At 34.5% G+C, this 17,209-nt stretch overlaps 1 protein-coding gene across 48 annotated transcripts in view; it reads right to left on the bottom strand.

Moving 5' to 3' along the window:
- Nrxn1 (neurexin 1) overlaps positions 1-17,209 on the bottom strand; it is a 1,121,547-nt gene that overhangs the window by 603,331 nt on the left and 501,007 nt on the right. For all 48 annotated transcript variants that reach the window (XM_087216047.1, XM_087216049.1, XM_087216063.1 and 45 more), the window contains one exon: positions 9,969-10,407. In XM_087216047.1, the coding sequence (XP_087072173.1) occupies positions 9,969-10,407 (439 nt within the window). The remainder of the gene's footprint in view (positions 1-9,968; positions 10,408-17,209) is intronic.

Raw genomic sequence — 17,209 nt, 5'->3', positions numbered from 1 at the left:
ACTGAATAGTTTCTCCGGTATGAGAAAACGGAAAGTGTAAATAAGGATTAAAATGATTAAGATGAATAATTGAAAATTTGAAATAGGAAGAAAAGGTCCAAAGGGGTAGGGGAAGTGGGAGAGGAAGGGAAAAGGAAAAATTATGAGAAAAGGAAAAAATGAAAACAAAGTCTTTGTAAATGGGAGGGGTGGAGGGGGTGAAGGGAGCACAGGGAATGAGGAAAAAATAAGAACCAAGATACATCATGTACAGGTACAAGTACCCAATTATAAATGTAAACGTAATTGCATGAAAATGGGACATAAATTGTTGAAAATAGCTCTTGGTTATAAAAGTGGAAATCAACTTTATAATTTAGTATAGTGTTAATAACCTTATAGCTTTCCCCACCATTCCATTTTTCTTGGCTATTCTATTTCTGTAAGATTAGTTTACAGGGTGAGTGGAAACGTGAAGATTAGGTTTACGGTAAGTTAATTTGATTTCTAGTTTTAAATTATGACAAAAGTTTGAATTACTGGGAAAAGAGGAGTACAAAATAAAGTGCTGGGATGGAAAATATTTTTGCCTGGTGACAGAAAACTGATTTTTATGTTTTAGCTCTTAAGACAAATCAGGCAAGTTTATGAGTAAAGGAAAAAATGGAAACAAAGTCTTTGTAAATAGGGAGGGGTGGAGGGGTTGAAGGGAGGGCAGGAGAATGGGGAAAAAATAAGAACCAAGATATATCATGTACAGGTACAAATTCTCAATGATGAATGTCATCATACTGTATACCTAAAATGTACTAATAAACTCAATGAAAAAAAATCAGGAAAGTTTAGCTAAATAATGGATTCATAGGCCTCCTTGTTGTTTTATAGAAAATAAAGGAATTGGCAAGATGATCACTAAGGTTTCTTTTTGACTAGAGAAACTGGAAAATAGTGCTTAATATAATTTTTAAGTTAAACGTCAATTTTGTCTATCCATAATTATATTCCATCTCTACTGTAGGAAAACAAATCCACAAAGTTACCAATGTATTTGTCCACTTCATCCTCTATTAATAAATTCAAATTTAGTTTTTACTAGGTTTGATGCAACAAGAGTATGATATAATGTAAAATGCAAAATAAGTAATGCTCATAAAATCATAGAAAGAAATAATAGTTTTAAAGTCCCCAAAATATTAACAGCAGGGATTTCGAGAGATTCTGAGTGGTTAGTTGGTCTGTTTTTTAATTCTTTGTAATTTTCTGTCTTTAAAGAAAAATAATGTAGTATCTATAAAAAAGAACTGAAGAAAATTCATTTGAAAACAAAAAAATACAATCTTAGTTTTGTTTTATGCTTATTATTATTTGTTGTTTTATGCTTATTATTTGTTGTTAGCTTATTTGAATTCACCTGTTAGCTGTGAACTCGAGGAATTAAACTGATACATAACAAACTAAATGTTAGAATATAAATGTAAAAGTTTTATATCTAGCATTGGCAGAGTTAGGGAAGAAAGGCTCTTGCTATACTGCAGATATGAATGTTAAATTGAACCACTAGTTAGTAAAACTGAGCTGTCATTCTCTTTCACAATTTAAAATCCTATAATTGACGCCTTCATTTCAGGTGTCAGAATGACTCCTATAGAATATAACCAATAGGCAAAAGATCAGATGTATGAAGTTTTTAAAAATTAAAAAGTCTTTATCAATAGAGGGATGATTAAGCAAATACCAATATTTTTAAACTAAGGAATATATAATGTCACTACAACAAATGGCATAGAAAAGCTCTCAGCAAGTTTTTCATCACCCAAAACATGGTGATGTATGCTCTTGTTTCTGTAAAAATGTAGGTCTGCAATCATTTATATGTGTAAATATTTTAGATACATTAATGTCTAAAAAAAAAATCCCTGCAAATTTTTCATAACCCAATTATTTTACTCGATACCTATGGAAGAAGCAGTAACTTGTTAAAGAATGTGTGTGGTGAAGGGAAAATTCACTTGTGTTATTGCTGAGTTGCTTGAATATTTTCATCAATAGCACACATGCATGTATATATTAAACACTGTGTGCTATGTACTATGCACATACAAATACACATACACCTTCATACCAACATATGAATTGTGAAATGATCATACACAGTGTTGGGCAACTGTAAATACCAGTCAAGGATCACTATGCAATTTTTTTGTTTTGTTTTGTTTTGTTTTGTTTTGGTATGGGGGATCAAACTTGGGTCTGTGCACTTGTGGGCAGGCGGCAGAACCACTGAGCTAAATCCCCAGGCCTTTGGTGCAATTATTATTTTGCAGAAGTTCCACAGATTTCCAATCAACCTTTCACAGTGACAACCTTTCACAGTGAAGGTTTCTGCGGCCCAGTGTGGTCAATGTGTATTTCCTGAGGGTGCAACTGTTGCCATATTCCAGGGTCTGCCCAGAAGACCAATGTATAAAAAAGAATGATAAACTAATTCTCAACGAGAATTACTTATCACGGGACATAAAATTCTTTCCATGTAGCTCTACAGATATGAGATGCCAAATTACAATAAAATACTTATTTAGGATGAAAATGTTCATTGATACAGGAATGAGAACATTCATTTATACATAACTGGTCTATTTTCTCTCCACCGCAATCAAAATTACATGGAAGCTAAGTCTTGATCAAAGGGGTATTTGGTGAACAAGAATCTTAAATAAAGAGGGCACTCAATATAAGGAAGTGTATATTAATATTGGCTTAGGCTGTCTTGGTCCCTTATCTCAGGACACCCCTCCTGAATCCGGACTGTGGAGAAGCAATCAAGTCCAGGTGCAGTACTTCTGGAGTACTGCTTATGTGTGGCTCCAGCTTTCTTTTCTTTAGATATGTGAATACCTTTGACTCCTATCACCCTGGGGGCCTAGCTGAGATATTTCTGCTTAGCTTCACTCTGCATCTTAGTTTCCATCTCACAACTCCCAGAAAATAAATTTTGTTACCTAGATATTCTTTTACAAAAAAAGCAGTCAATATCCTATTAAACAGCCCAAAAATTTGTGTTCATAATGTAATTGTAACTATATAAAATATATGTACTTTTTTTTTGGTACCAGGGATCAAACTCAGGACCTTGTGCTTGCAAGGCAGGTCCAGTGCCACTGAGCTAAATCCCCAGACCTAAAAACATATGTACATTTTAACAAAGACTGAAAGAAAATAGACAAAAGCAAAATAATTTGAGTATAGAGAAGACAACAAATGACTTTTCTTCTTTAAATGTGTTCAGAACAAGTAAATATAAACAGTAATTTAATAAAATAATATAAAAACATGAAAAATCAACCTCATGTGTAACCTGGTCAAATAAAATGTAAATTATTGATAAGATACTTCAGTCATCCTAAGAATGGGTAATGGCTTATGGGCATGGATACAAAACAAGGTGTATCTATATAATGCTCTTTAAATTATCTCAGTATATGCACACAGGCTAGTAGCAGAGCCATGGAGGAACATTTACAGCCCAAGGGTAAATTCAAATCAAGACCTTAACAGAGAAATCTTCTAATGGTTTTTCAAGAAGAAATGGCTAGCGTGGCAATTCAGCAATGAAATGGTATATACAGAAATCAGTGCTGGTAATAGATAGTTGGAAAGTACTGTTCACATCAAACAGTGATTATTTTAAACCTCTAATTATGTGCTCTGGAGAGAGTCTTGTGCCTTTCCCACTATAATTTCTACTTCTTAAACTGAACTCTATGACTTCAATTCAAATCTCAATGGCTTCTTAGTTGTTAAATGTAGGCTAACCCATGAATAACCGCTGATACAATCTGCTGTACCCTGCTGTACCCAAGCAGAACTTGACAAGAATAATGAGTTTTCTCTTTGATTTCAATGTGTAATGATAGTTTACAAAAAGAAAAAAAAACCTGACTGGCAGTTGGCTGTAAAAATACTTGAGAGGGTATCCTTGAGTGAGTGAAAGAGCTTAACACAAATTTAAACAATATTCTTGCCCCAAGAAAACAGTCATTAACCTATCCTAATTGTAGCACAATTCATACATTAGCTAAATACCTGGGCAGCCCTTTTGTGTTGGGGTTGAGACCAGAGGAGAAAAAAAAATAGGAAGTCTGGAAAGGGAGGAGGGGCTGGTAAGAAAATATTCAAGATTTAAACTGCAAAATTGCCAGGCATGGTGGCACAGCCTGTAATCCCAGCACTGAGGAGTATGAGGCGGGAGGATTGCCATAAGTTCCATGCCAGCCTGGACTACACAGTGAGTTCAACGCCAGCCTGAACTGCATAGCGAGACCCAGACACACACACACACACACACACACACACACACACACCTGCAAAGTTGGCAAAAGTAATAGAACTCTTCAATTATGTTTTTTAATTTAACAAGTTAGGTTTTTGCTGTTAGTAACAAGGCTATCCACATAGCATGTCTATTTTTTGCAGCTCCTGAGCTATCCCCTAGGATTCACTAAATCATGCTTGCACACTGTGTAGCTTCCCAGTTCCCTGCGGGTCTGAACTTACCGTTTATATTTGGTTCAGCTCACTTGACTCCTATATCACTGTTTTAAACTGAGCAGGCAATCATAGCAATCTATGTTGTAAATTGAAATTGCTGGGGTCAAACAGAGTTAGGTAAAGTGTGTGTGTGTGTATGTGTGTGTGTGTGTGTGTGTTAAAGTGCCTCTTTCCCTTGGAATAAAAAGGGGGGGCATAGGTTAGAAATAACCCGATACATTTAATTTTGCAAAAAAGAGGAAGTTTTAGACAAGTATGCAGATGAAGGTAATATTTCTCGTCGAATAAGGGGCCAATACACCAATTTCAGTGAACAAAGACCAAAGGGAAGATCACCAGAAAGATGAACATCTTGACAGGTCACGTCCTTGTCGCTAGCATGCTTATTATGGTGGCTCTGTATCTGTTCTCAGAGGGACGTTGGAGCTTCCTTCTTGGTTAATTTTCCCTCTCCCTACATGCTTGCTAAATGATACAGGGATCTTATGAAAAAGCAGACATGAGAAGTCCTGTTCTTTTAGAAGCTTGTCATTTTTGTACAAGGTTTACAAAGTTTTCTAACAATTATTTACCTTTCTCAATCCATTATCTCAGATATCTGAGCTTGAAGGGCAGTATATGTTCATAAACGGACAGAACCTGATATCCTATATTCCATAAGCTGTTTTCAAGAAATAATGTAATTTAAACAAATTTTTACATTGAAAGAATTAGATTTACAACTAAAAGTCCTATTATTCTTTAAATTTAAAAATAATGCTACACTATTTTTTACTTTTTTTTTTTTTTTTGGTACCGGGGATCGAACTCAGGTCCTTGTGCTTGCGTAGCAGGCATTGAAACCACTGAGCTAAATCCTTGGCAACACTATTTTTTATTAGGAGATTTTTGATATTGCACTATTCACATGTTTTTCTTCCTTATCTTTATGCATGGAGCAACTACTATGGCCAAGAAAGTATTAGGAACTGTGGATTTAAAAATAAATAAGATATTTCTATTCATTGATGAGTTTACCTTATAAATTGTTTGGGAAATACTAAAATTTCAGTAATATCCATTAAATCTGACTTAAATATTATCTTTGATGAAGATAACCAATAGTTATATTGGTGTTAAATTAATGACCATTGCTTCATTATATTCTTTACTTATTTAGTATGGTTAACCAATATGGTCAGCAGCAGAAAGGATACCTTTTAGACTTGGATTCCCTTTAATTTAATCACAAATATTTCAAAAATATTCAGCTATAGAGAACCCCAAGGAAATACTACATACATGCTTCATCACCCACAAGACAGTAAGCAGCCCATTTTGACCTGCTGACACAACAGGACTGTGTTATATGAAAAATCATTTTCATATAGTCTCTGAATGTTACTGATATGACAAATAAATAAAAATATTTTTTGAAATTCTTAGTTTTAACTGGGCTATGAGTCTTAGCATTTCTTCACTCCAAATTAGAAATATCGTTTAAGTAAAACAAAAGCTAGTTTAGCCATTCATTCCAGTTTTAAAAGGCTGCTGTATACCAAACCAATGTTGTGTGCAAATACCAAACTTAATTAAAATACTATATATAAAATATTAACAACTGCAGTTATTAAAATTACATTAAACTCCCTTGAGCTGGGCCAACATAATATGAGCTCTCTGTCTCTGTTTTTTTTTTTTTTTCACTTTAGTAAAGGAGAGAACTTGGCTTTATGAATGAGCTTTGTTTTTTATATTGTTTGTTCCAATTTGCTAATCTGAAATGTTAATCACATAAAAATATTTTGCCATCAAAACCATAATTATAGAAACAATCTTTTGATTAGATTCTGAAAAAAAATCTTACGCTTTATTTTCTTAAATTATAAATAAAATCTTTTTAGAGCGTGTTTCTTTTTGTCTTATACAAAACTGACCTTTGCAAATTAAAGTGAGTAGTGTCTGTCTGACCTTCTCCAATGACTGCATTAACCGGATTGTTAATAAATTATTGATAATTTCAATGAATTGAATAACATCAGTAGAAAAAAAGATTTTATTGTGGTTGAGTATTGAAGTGTCTATCTGATTAGAACTAGACGGTATCAACACTTTCACCTAATAAGTGATTCCAATGAAAAACTCAAAAGTTTTCTTCTTACATGTTTATATGCATATATTATGTGTGTATATATATACATCTAAATATACACACATACATATTTATACATATGTAAACATTCATACAATTCACATGGAAAAGAGACCGGAAAGAGATGTCCAAAAGTGTACATAATTATAAACTGAACAATGAATATTTTTTCTATATTATTTCATATGTACTAATAATTTGATATTAGCCATGTATCACTTCCATATCATTAGAAAAGTACCTTTCTGGATAAATGAAATGAAACTGATTTCAAGTTTGGTATTTTTTGCTTTCCTGAACTTCCAAAAATGTCCATATATTAATCAGATCTATTCTATTTTAAACTGTTATAAAATACTACTTAAATTTATTTCTTCTTAATTTAAAAAAATCAGACCTCCAAAATTTAAAGACCCAATCCAAAAATGGGCATCTGAAATGAATAGACATTTCTCAGACAAAGAAGTAGAAATAGCAAATAAACATGAAAAAATTTTCAACATCACTGGTCATTCGAGAGATGCACATGAAAACAACATTGAGATTCCACCTCATGCCAGAAAGAATGGCTGTTATCATGATATTAACCAGTAATAAATGCTGGTGGGGTTGTGGGGAGAAAGGAACCCTTCTTAATTGTTGGTGGGAGTGCAGACTGGTACAATCACTGTGGAAATCAATATGGAGATACCTCAAACAACTAGGACTAGAAGTCCTATTTGACCCAGCTATTCCCCTGCTTGGTATCTTCCCCAAAGAATTAAAAGAATCATACCACAGTGATATATATGCACCCATGTTCATAGCAGCACAATCTGTAACAGCTAAAACTTGGAAGCAGCCCAATTGCCCATCAACTGGAGAACAGATAAAGAAAATGTGGTTTTTAAATAAAATGGAGTACTACTCAGCCATAAAAAATGAGAAATTAGAGACATTTATAGCTAAATGGATGCACATTGAGGTGATACTCTAAAGTGAAATAAATAGGACACACGTGTAAATACTGAACAGTTTCTCTAGTGTGAGAAACTGAAAGTGTAAATAAGGACTAAAAGGTATGATAGATAATGTGAAATAGGAAGAAAAGGGCAAAGGGGAAGGGGAAGTGGGAAAGATAGGGGAAAGGAAAGAAGGGAATGGAATTAATATGAGAAAAAGAAAAAGTGGAAACAAAATCTTTGTAAATAGAGAGGGATGAAGGGGTTGAAGGGAGGGCAGAGAATGGGGAAAAAATAAGAACCAAGAGTGAGGGCCTGGGAATTTAGCTCAGTGGCTCGTCGTCTGCCTCACAAGCAGAAAGTCCCAAGTTCGATCCCCGGTGCCCAAAAAAACGAACTAAGACTGATCATGTTAAGGTGCAAATTTCCAATGATGAATGTCATTATACTGTATACCTAAAATGTACCAATGAAATCAAAAATAAATAAATAAAATTTATTTCTTCTTAAAAGTTATTTTCAAAATTTTATTGTATATATGTCTTAAATCAAACTGTACCATCCAGAAGCTGATATTTCCAGACACCAAATTAGCCTATTCTCCTATCCTCTTTTCAAACTCTTTTGTTTGAAAGTTTGTAAGTAGCAAGTTAACTCAGAGGGAGATATTCATACTCTAGTATTATATTCTTTTTTTCTTTTTTTGGTACTAGGGATCGAACTCGTGTCCTTGCACTTAGTATTATATTCTTGAATTCTTATTAATGATCTCTTCTTAACTTAAATCAGAAAAAGTTCTTGTAGACTTTTTTAGGAAGAGGAGAAAATTTAAGGAGACCAAATTTCCAGAAAGAAATGAATTAGAAATAGAATTTCTAAGACATCTGAGCTTTATGAAGAATGAGTTCAGTTCTCACCTTTCTTCTGTCTCTACCCTCACCCCCAACTCCCATCCAGTTATACTTTCCATTTTTACTTATTACATGAGAAAGATAGTTCTAAAAACATAAACTCGATCTTCTGTCAATAAACAGAGGAGGAAAAGCATGAATAGTAGGAAAATAGAAAATGGTTCCACTGCAGAGAGACATGAAGTAAGTAAGTGTCAAGGGAGCTTGGGAAGGGTAGGAGGGAAGAACAGTCCGGGACTTCAGTGTGGTCCTGTGAAAGGGGATGGGAATCAGAAACTACATGGCATGTGGTCTGTAGTCCCAAGTTGGATCAGTCATGAGTCATGTGGACAATTTTATAAGAATCCTGAATCTTCGGTCCCATCATTGTCGATTCTCCTTCACTAGGTTAGAGATGGGACTTTCCTAATCATTGCTTTATACATGAAGAAACACAAGCTCATAAAAATATGTCTCAGCCAACCTTACAATGTTTTTAGTAGAAAATCTAGTGTAGGGTATAGTATTTAAGCAAATGAGAAAGTGAGAAAAAAGAAAAGTGGGGTGTGCATAAACAGAGTTCTAAATCCAAGTGTCTTCTATTATAAGAAAATAATTTGATATATGAATGAGATGGACAGAAAACTGAGTAAAGAGACTAAGGAAGTATTATGTATAGCTGTATATTTTAAATAGATCTTTCCTATTGTGTTTTCTACTTCTCCCCTTCTTTCCCTTTCTTTACCCTCTCTCTCCCTTTCTTTTTTCTCTCACGATCTCCTCCGCAAATGTTAATTCCTCTGCCTGTATGATTCTTTTCCTTTGAAGCTCCTACTCTAATCCCCCTTAGCAACTCTCAGATTTCAGTGTAAACATTATTTCTTCAGGGAAATCTTCCCTGCCACCATCTCCATCTTCCCCTCTGAGAGGAATAAGCTCCTGCTGCTAGAATGCCAAATACCTTTCCTTTAGGAACATCGTTTGGAAGGCAGCAGAGCTTTGAATGTTACGTTATTGATTAAAGTGGTTTCAATACCACAGGTCCTCCCTGGGTAAAAGTATGCCACTTCAAACTGAGGATTACATGTGTGGATCATTCTAGTAGTTTTCATATTTTATATTTGCCAGTTGAAGTATTTCCAAACATCCAAAGACATAAGAGAGAGTTGAGAATACAAGAGCCATGAATTTTCTCATTTTCAAATTCAAGATCAAATCTCTCGCAAGATTTGGCAGTTGATTACCCAATGAATGTTTGCTTAAGAAGCTATTCTAGAATCCATTTGAGCTTTTGGGTTTTGATGCTCACTTTGATGATTAATTAGCTCTTTCAGATTTTTATATGATATTAAACAGAAACAATAACAATTTTCTTTACTCCAAAATGAAATGCAGAAAATCTTTAATATGTCTTGGTTTTAATTTTTAGGAATGCAAGATGGTCAGTAAGATAATTAGCACAGAAAAATAATAAATTACCTGACCGTCCATCTCTCTGGAAGTCCACATGATACCATTCTCCATCATTCACTTTCTTCTGCAGGGCTTTTATTTTGATGGTACCTGACCCCATGTCCAGGAGGAGGTAGAGGTGACCATCCAGCATCTCAATAGCAAAGAAGTCCACCTTTATCATCTGTGGATGTTTGGCATCTTTCTGATGTCTTGGCTTTCCATGGCTAAATAAGATCAGGCCATTTGGCTCTGTTGTACGGAAGTCAAATGATATGGAGCCTGTCTTCTTTGCATTCCATTTAGGCAAAGAGATGAAAGACTCTGGGGTTTCAAAAGTGATTGGGTCTAAAGTGGCAACATTTTCACACTTAAATGCCACCACTCCGTGGATCTTCATCTTAGGATCACCTTGTTTGGCAAGTCGTGATAATTCCAGCCTTACATCATTATTTTTATATACAACCTGTGGGCAGAGAATAGCAGTAAGAAAATAGATTCTATATTTTAATACATGGAACTTGTTATCATTTGTGTAACTTTCAAGTACATGACACAAAGCACAAAGTCATATTCAATTTTGTTGTATAAAGAAGCTTTTGTAAACAAAATTCAAGTGGCAATTCATTGAACGCTAACCATACCAATTTAATTTGATTCAAATAATACTTGTGTAGGTGTGTATAAACATACGTGCACACACATACACAGTCCATTTTAAATTCAAATATTTAAATCTATATAGATACTTCATTATCATGTCTAAATTAGCACGTGAAACCTAGAATTCATAGAAGCTGATTGTTTCATTAGTTGGCTATTCTATTTTTTTTTTTTTTTTTTTTTTTTTGGTATTGGAGATTGAACTCAGGTCTTTGCTCCTGCGAAGCAGGTGCCAGACGGTGGAACCACGGAGCTAAATCCCCGGCCCGGCTATTCTACTTTTAAAATTAAATATAAGCACTGAGGTCACTCAGTTTTGCCATCATTAGAGAATTTGAAATTGGAGTTTCTGTATGCCTGCCTCTTGACATGGAAGCTGTGTTCTAAAGTCCATGTACTCAATGTGCATATTTCCTTTGGAAAATGCATGGCAAGGTGATGTGGAAAGCAGCCTGCAATTTCACACTAAACCCATAAACTGTAACTCGCATGCAGAAGCTCCCTTTGCCCTGCCCCACGTTAATAACTAATTGAATCTTGTCGTAATGTGGAATCACCACATGAGGGACATTGCATTTACTCTATATCCATTCTGTGTCCTTGGTGTTTCATTTTTCTTTTAATTTATGCAAATGTGCAGGTTGCCCTGTGCTCTCATTCTCCAAGGTGCTTCACCTCACGGGGCTGGGCAGTGCTGACTGCGGTTGCTCATCCTAGAACTTTTGAACTCCAGATAATACACTGCATGAATTCACTAGCAGGCCTCACAATATCATGCATCGCTATCACATCACTTTCAATAAATTCATAAGTATTTTGACATACACATAAAGAGAAAGTCATATCTTCTCTCTACAAAATGGATACAGTAGATAGTCACATTTTACAATACATGACCCATACTGACTTAAGGGTGAATTAATTACTTCCATCCAGATATACATGCTTTTAAGAAGGAACTAAAGATTTCACAGGAGTCATTATTTTCACATTCTAAATTTATTTATTTCTATAAAAATATATATGCATAAAAGGAAAAATAAGACAGCCTGTATCTGACTGAATAGTGGTATGATGTCAACCCAGTAGCTATTTTCTTTAAACCTGTGGTCAATTGAACCAAGTGATATGATTGTGTTTGGGTTTTTTTGGTACCGAGGATCGAACTCAGGTCCTTGCACTTGTGGGGCAGGCAGAAGAACCACTGAGCTAAATCCCTGGCCCCCAAGTGATATGATTAGTTAGCTCAAGCCAATGAGTTCCTGGATATAATTTGTTAATATATACTTATTTTTCAGTGATTAAGGGTGCAGATTCTGGTATTAGACTCTTTGAGTTTAAATTCCAGCTCTAACCTTGCATAAAATATGATCTCCTGGGTTGGGGATTTAGCTCAGAGGTTCCAGTGTCTGCCTTGCAAGTGCAAAGTCCTGAGTTTGAGCCCCGGTACCAAAAAAAAAAATTTATATATATATAAAATCTCCTAAAGCTTGTTTGTTTTCTTTAAAAGGAAATAACACCTCACATGATAATTATAATGATTAAATAAGCAAATGGATGTACGTGAAAAAATCTCCATGATGCCAATAAATCCAGTGCCAACAGCATTTTGAGATTTGGGTGTCAAGTGCATAAAAATACATGATAATATGTATAATTAACTTTATCATAATCTAACAGTGACTTAAGTTCTAAAGTTATCCATTATAGGAAAATGTTTAGAAATTAAGCCTGCAAGTACAATTGATTTTATACTTGATTCTCAGCAAATAAGGAAGTCACATCTTTCCAAAGCTGAGCCTGTGGTTTCAGTTTTTCCTTTATCTTTTTTTTTTTTCTTTTTGATACTGGAGATTGAACTCGGGTCCTTGTGCTTGCGAGGCAGGCTGTGGAACCACTGAGCTAAATCCCCAACCCAGTTTTCCTTTGTCTTAAGCAGGATTATTATACAGAGCAGGTTATCCCTTATTCTTTGAGTAAATATGACAATGATTTAACATTCATCTATTGACAACAAAAGAAGAGAAAATAAATTTAAGCCATAACAAAAAGGGAATCAGATTAATTCTTAAGAATACTATCTTTAAAACAGAAAGAGCGGTTAAGCCTTAAGAAAGTTGATTTTGGATTGTCTATCTTTGGAGACTTTTGGAAGTGGAGAAAATGCTTTCCATGGATGATTTTCTAGATTTAGAACCTCTCACCATGACTTTCACGCTAACCAGTCCTCAATTTTTCTAAAAAAAAAAAATTTTTTTTCTGGCAGCTTACATTTTAATATTCGGGAGTTAATATTTTATGATCAAAATAGTGATGCTTCCATTGGTCCATGCTAACATTTCCCCTGTGCAATTGAATTGTCTTAATAATTGGGTTTTCTGATATAATAAAGTGGATATATGGTTAGATACATTGTCTAACGAATCGAATATAAGCAACTAGAAAGTGGAAGAGTGTGTGGTTCGTGCAAATGTGAGCAAGCCCATCAGTGAGAGATTTAAAATCTTCTGAGTGAATTGAGGGTCTTGGTGATGTGGAGATTCAGGAAGACAGGAAAGTTGATGTAATTCCCAAATTCATATTACTTTTGGTTATCCCTGTAACCCCCTCCCTCTCAAACACATAAGAAAAGAATCTCTGCCAAAATGTGTCATTTATGGAGGCAGGAAACTTGATCACTATAGCCCTGCACCAAGATCAGCACCTCACATGAAGTATACACTTGATAGGTATTTACTAAGAGTTGAATAAAATTCTTCATTCACTCTGAAACCTGGGTCTCTGATTATAGGTATTTGTTTTTAAAAATCATAATTTATGCATATAATGAAAATACAGCAGCATAATGTCGTATTGTGGGCCAATCTCACAACCTAACTACTATTTCTGCTCTATTTCTCTAGGAAAATGTGTAAATGTCTGTTCACATCCCATTCATAAATGACAAGCTGACCTACACATTGGGAAACCTCATGTTCCAATTCATCTTGGGTGTAAATTACTTTCAGAGTGAATAATGCCTGAGTTAAAACTCTCCAGAGGTGGAAGCATTTTCCAAGAACCATCTTGAGGAGAAGAACAATTTTCTATTCCTCACCATTTTGTATTCCTTGAAAGGATACTCTAGCAATCAGAAAACAATTTTGGATACATAGGTCTATAGCTCTCTAATTATTATTATTATTTTTTTTTTTGGTACCGGGGATTGAACTCGGATCCTTGCACTTGCGCACCAGGCGGCGAAACCACTGAGCTAAATCCCAGGCCCTATAGATCTCTAATTTAAACTACTACTTCATTTGACCCAGATTTCATAATTACTCTGCTTTTCTAAAGTCAAACTTATTCTTGAAATGACCTGAATCTAATTCAATTAGAACAATGAGTAGCTGTAAGCATTTTCAGTATTCCTAGAATCTAAGTGTAAGCTATTTTTGCTTCATTCTGAAATATCATGGCACTTAATCATGTGATTCTTTGCAATTATTCATATGCTATTAGTGCAGAAAATTTTAATTTAAGTTTCTTTCATGAACAAATCTATATATTTATCCTATCAATATATATTATTGGTGATATTGCTGTATACTGATTGTATTTATAGAAATAAGGTTTCTTTCAGGATATGGATTTTTTCTTTTTGAAAAGGAATTCAAAATGTTGAATTTCCCCTCTTTGCTTCATGGATTTCTACCATAAGTATCAAAGGGACAGAGGCATAAAACATGCTTTCAATTTTTTGTTGTTTTTCCTTTATTGTATTTGTTTTGTTTTTAACTGCCAAGTAATTTCAATAAATTGCTATAATGACCTTTTCTTTTTCTTTCAACATTTAAGACCCAAAACAGTGTCCCTCTAACTTTAATATGCGAGAATCAAGAGTAACTTATAGATAACATGAAGTAGGGAGATAATTTTCAAATGAGAAAGGGATCAAGAGATAGAGGGAAGGTGAAGGGAGAGACTCAAAGGTGATAAAAAAAAAAAACAAAAAACCTGATTAAAAACAGAGACAGATCTTCCAGAAGTGGAGTGGGTACTGAGATGGAAGGAGCAGGACGAGAAGCAGGAGACGTAAACAGGATTAAGATGTGTCATGAACACGTACCTACTCCCCACAATAATGTGATTATTATGTAGTGCAAACATGTACTAATAAAAATAAAAATTTAAAAACAAAACAAAATTTAAAAAGAGGAACTCGGCCAGGGATTTAGCTCAGGGATTCATCGCCTGCCTTGCAAGCTCAAGGTCCCGAGTTAGACTCCTGGTACCAAAAAAAAGAGAGGAACTTGTTTGTGTTTCTGTAATACTGAACTTTACACCTAGGGTAGATATTGGAATATGATACTTGATCTTAACAATAATCCTGAACAATAATAATCCTGGGACAATACAGGGGATTATTATTTATTCTTTGATAATTTAACTTATTTGTTAAATAGCAAGTAAGTTAAAGAATATAAATTTGACAGTGTGTATATAAACTTGGTTTAATCTGAGTGCTCTTGACTAAGGTAAATTATCTAACTTGTGTGTCAGTTTCCTAATTTCTAAAGGGAACATCTAAAAGGGAAAGTCATGCCCTATCTAAGAATTCAATTTTTTTATTTCACTCTTAGACAATGTAATTTGGGGCAAAGGTAAAAGACACACTCGTATTGTTTCTCTTTTTATAACTTCCTGTAGTTGTGGGGGTTTTTTGTTTTCTTTCTTTTTTTTTTTTTTTTTTTTTTGCTTAAATTCTTTTATTGGTACATTTTAGGTATACAATACATTTACATTTATCATTGGGTGCTTGCACCTGTTCATGATTTATCTTGGTTCCTATTTTTTCCCCATTACCTGTGCTCCCTTCACTCCCTCCACCCTTCCCTATTTACATAGATTTTGTTTCCATTTTTTTCTTTTCTCATAATTTTTCCTTTCCCTTCTTTCCTTTCCCCTTCCCCTCCCACTTCCCCTACCCCTTTGGACTTTTTCTTCCTATTTCAAATTATAGTTGTGGTTTTTGATACTAAGATACTGTTTTCTACTTTGAAATATACTGAAACACTAACTCAGCAGAAAAAAGAACTTTGACTGCATCTAAAGGTTTCCAGCCAAGCCCAAGGCTATGTCTTTCAGGTTTGTGCAGAGAGCATAGAAGCACTGGCAGCTGACAGATAAGGCTTTTCCCACAGGGAGCGGGTGTATGTGAAATAAATATCTCAGTGGGAAAACATGTGCCACTCAGACAAAGACTCTTTAAAATAAAGATATACATCAATGTAGACAGTTTAATGAGACTCTTGAAGTAACTAACATGCATGGATCAAGAGTGTTCATACCTTCTCGATGACAGTCTGTGAAATGAGGAAATGAACACTGAATGTAGAGTCAAAGAGCAATGTACACTTTGATATAACCATCCTGGAGGGAGCGTGAACGGCTCAATTCAATGTGTCTTGGTTTTCTATTTCATACTTAAGAATGATCACAAGTTTTAAGGCTCTGTTTCTCAAATTAGATTGCAGACACAGTTCTATGTCACTCACTTGTAAACCTGTGACCTTGTACAAGTTACTAACCTTTGTTGAAGCTCATGTTTTTTTTTTTCTGTAAAAGAGGATAATAATATCTACCATATTAAGGTTATTGAAAATAATAAATTATATTTTAATTAAACAGTTGAGAATGGGGGGCCTGACAGAGTAAATACTCAAGTAAATATTAGTGACTGATATTAATATAATTATTATAAAAAATATCCTATTATCCACCCATTGAACTAATGGGATTGTACAATGTAATTGTCTTAAGGATAAGAATTAACCAGGCATACAGCTGAGAACAGCAGGATCAAAGGGACTTAGCAGACTGGGGCTTGCTTTTTCATCCTGATATTTACACTGCAGCATGAGGGACAGTCCAGGCTGCCTCTATAAAGTCCCTAAGCTGGAAAATATAGTAAACAGTGCGCTACTTATCCTCAGAGTATTATTTTCACTCATTTAACAAAAATAGTCACCAACACCACAACAACCACTCAGTTAAGATTACTGGTCTTAACAATCGGTTCAGATTTATCAGCTCTTTTCTATCGACCCTGTTACAGGAGTTTTTATGTATTAATGTATATACTTCTCACACGCATCCTAGGAAATGGGTAACATTATTCTATAAACATAAATGCAGAGCAGAGTTCTTAAATGCCTTTCATCATGACCATGTTAGTACAGTTTGAGTATCTAATGAAGTTAACTTCAAATTTTGTTTTAGGAAGAACTGTCTCTTAATTTCTTTTTTTTTTGTACTGGAGATTGAACGCGGGACCTTGCGCTTGCGAGCCAGACAGCGGCACGACTGAGCTGAATCCCTGGACGTCTCTTAATTTTTGATACAGCTGTGAAGTAGATTCACAAACTATTTACCATGAAGTAAAAGATGATTTTCTAGGAAATACATGCATTATAAAATAAATACTATTGTTCATTCCATTTGTCCTTATTAAAGTCCCTATAAGTGAATCAAATATAATGTCTCCTCAATCCAATTTAAGAGAGGCTGTTTCTCTGATTCTAGGTCATGATTATATGTAGTCCTTCAACAAATATGTCATCTAG

Source organism: Heterocephalus glaber, unplaced genomic scaffold, assembly GCF_053883595.1.
Source record: "Heterocephalus glaber isolate CG9 unplaced genomic scaffold, H.glaber_assembly_v1.0 deba00001457, whole genome shotgun sequence".
NCBI classification, from domain to species: Eukaryota; Metazoa; Chordata; class Mammalia; order Rodentia; family Bathyergidae; genus Heterocephalus; species Heterocephalus glaber.
Note: the sequence above shows the minus strand (reverse complement) of the source record. Positions and strands in the feature narration are given on the sequence as shown.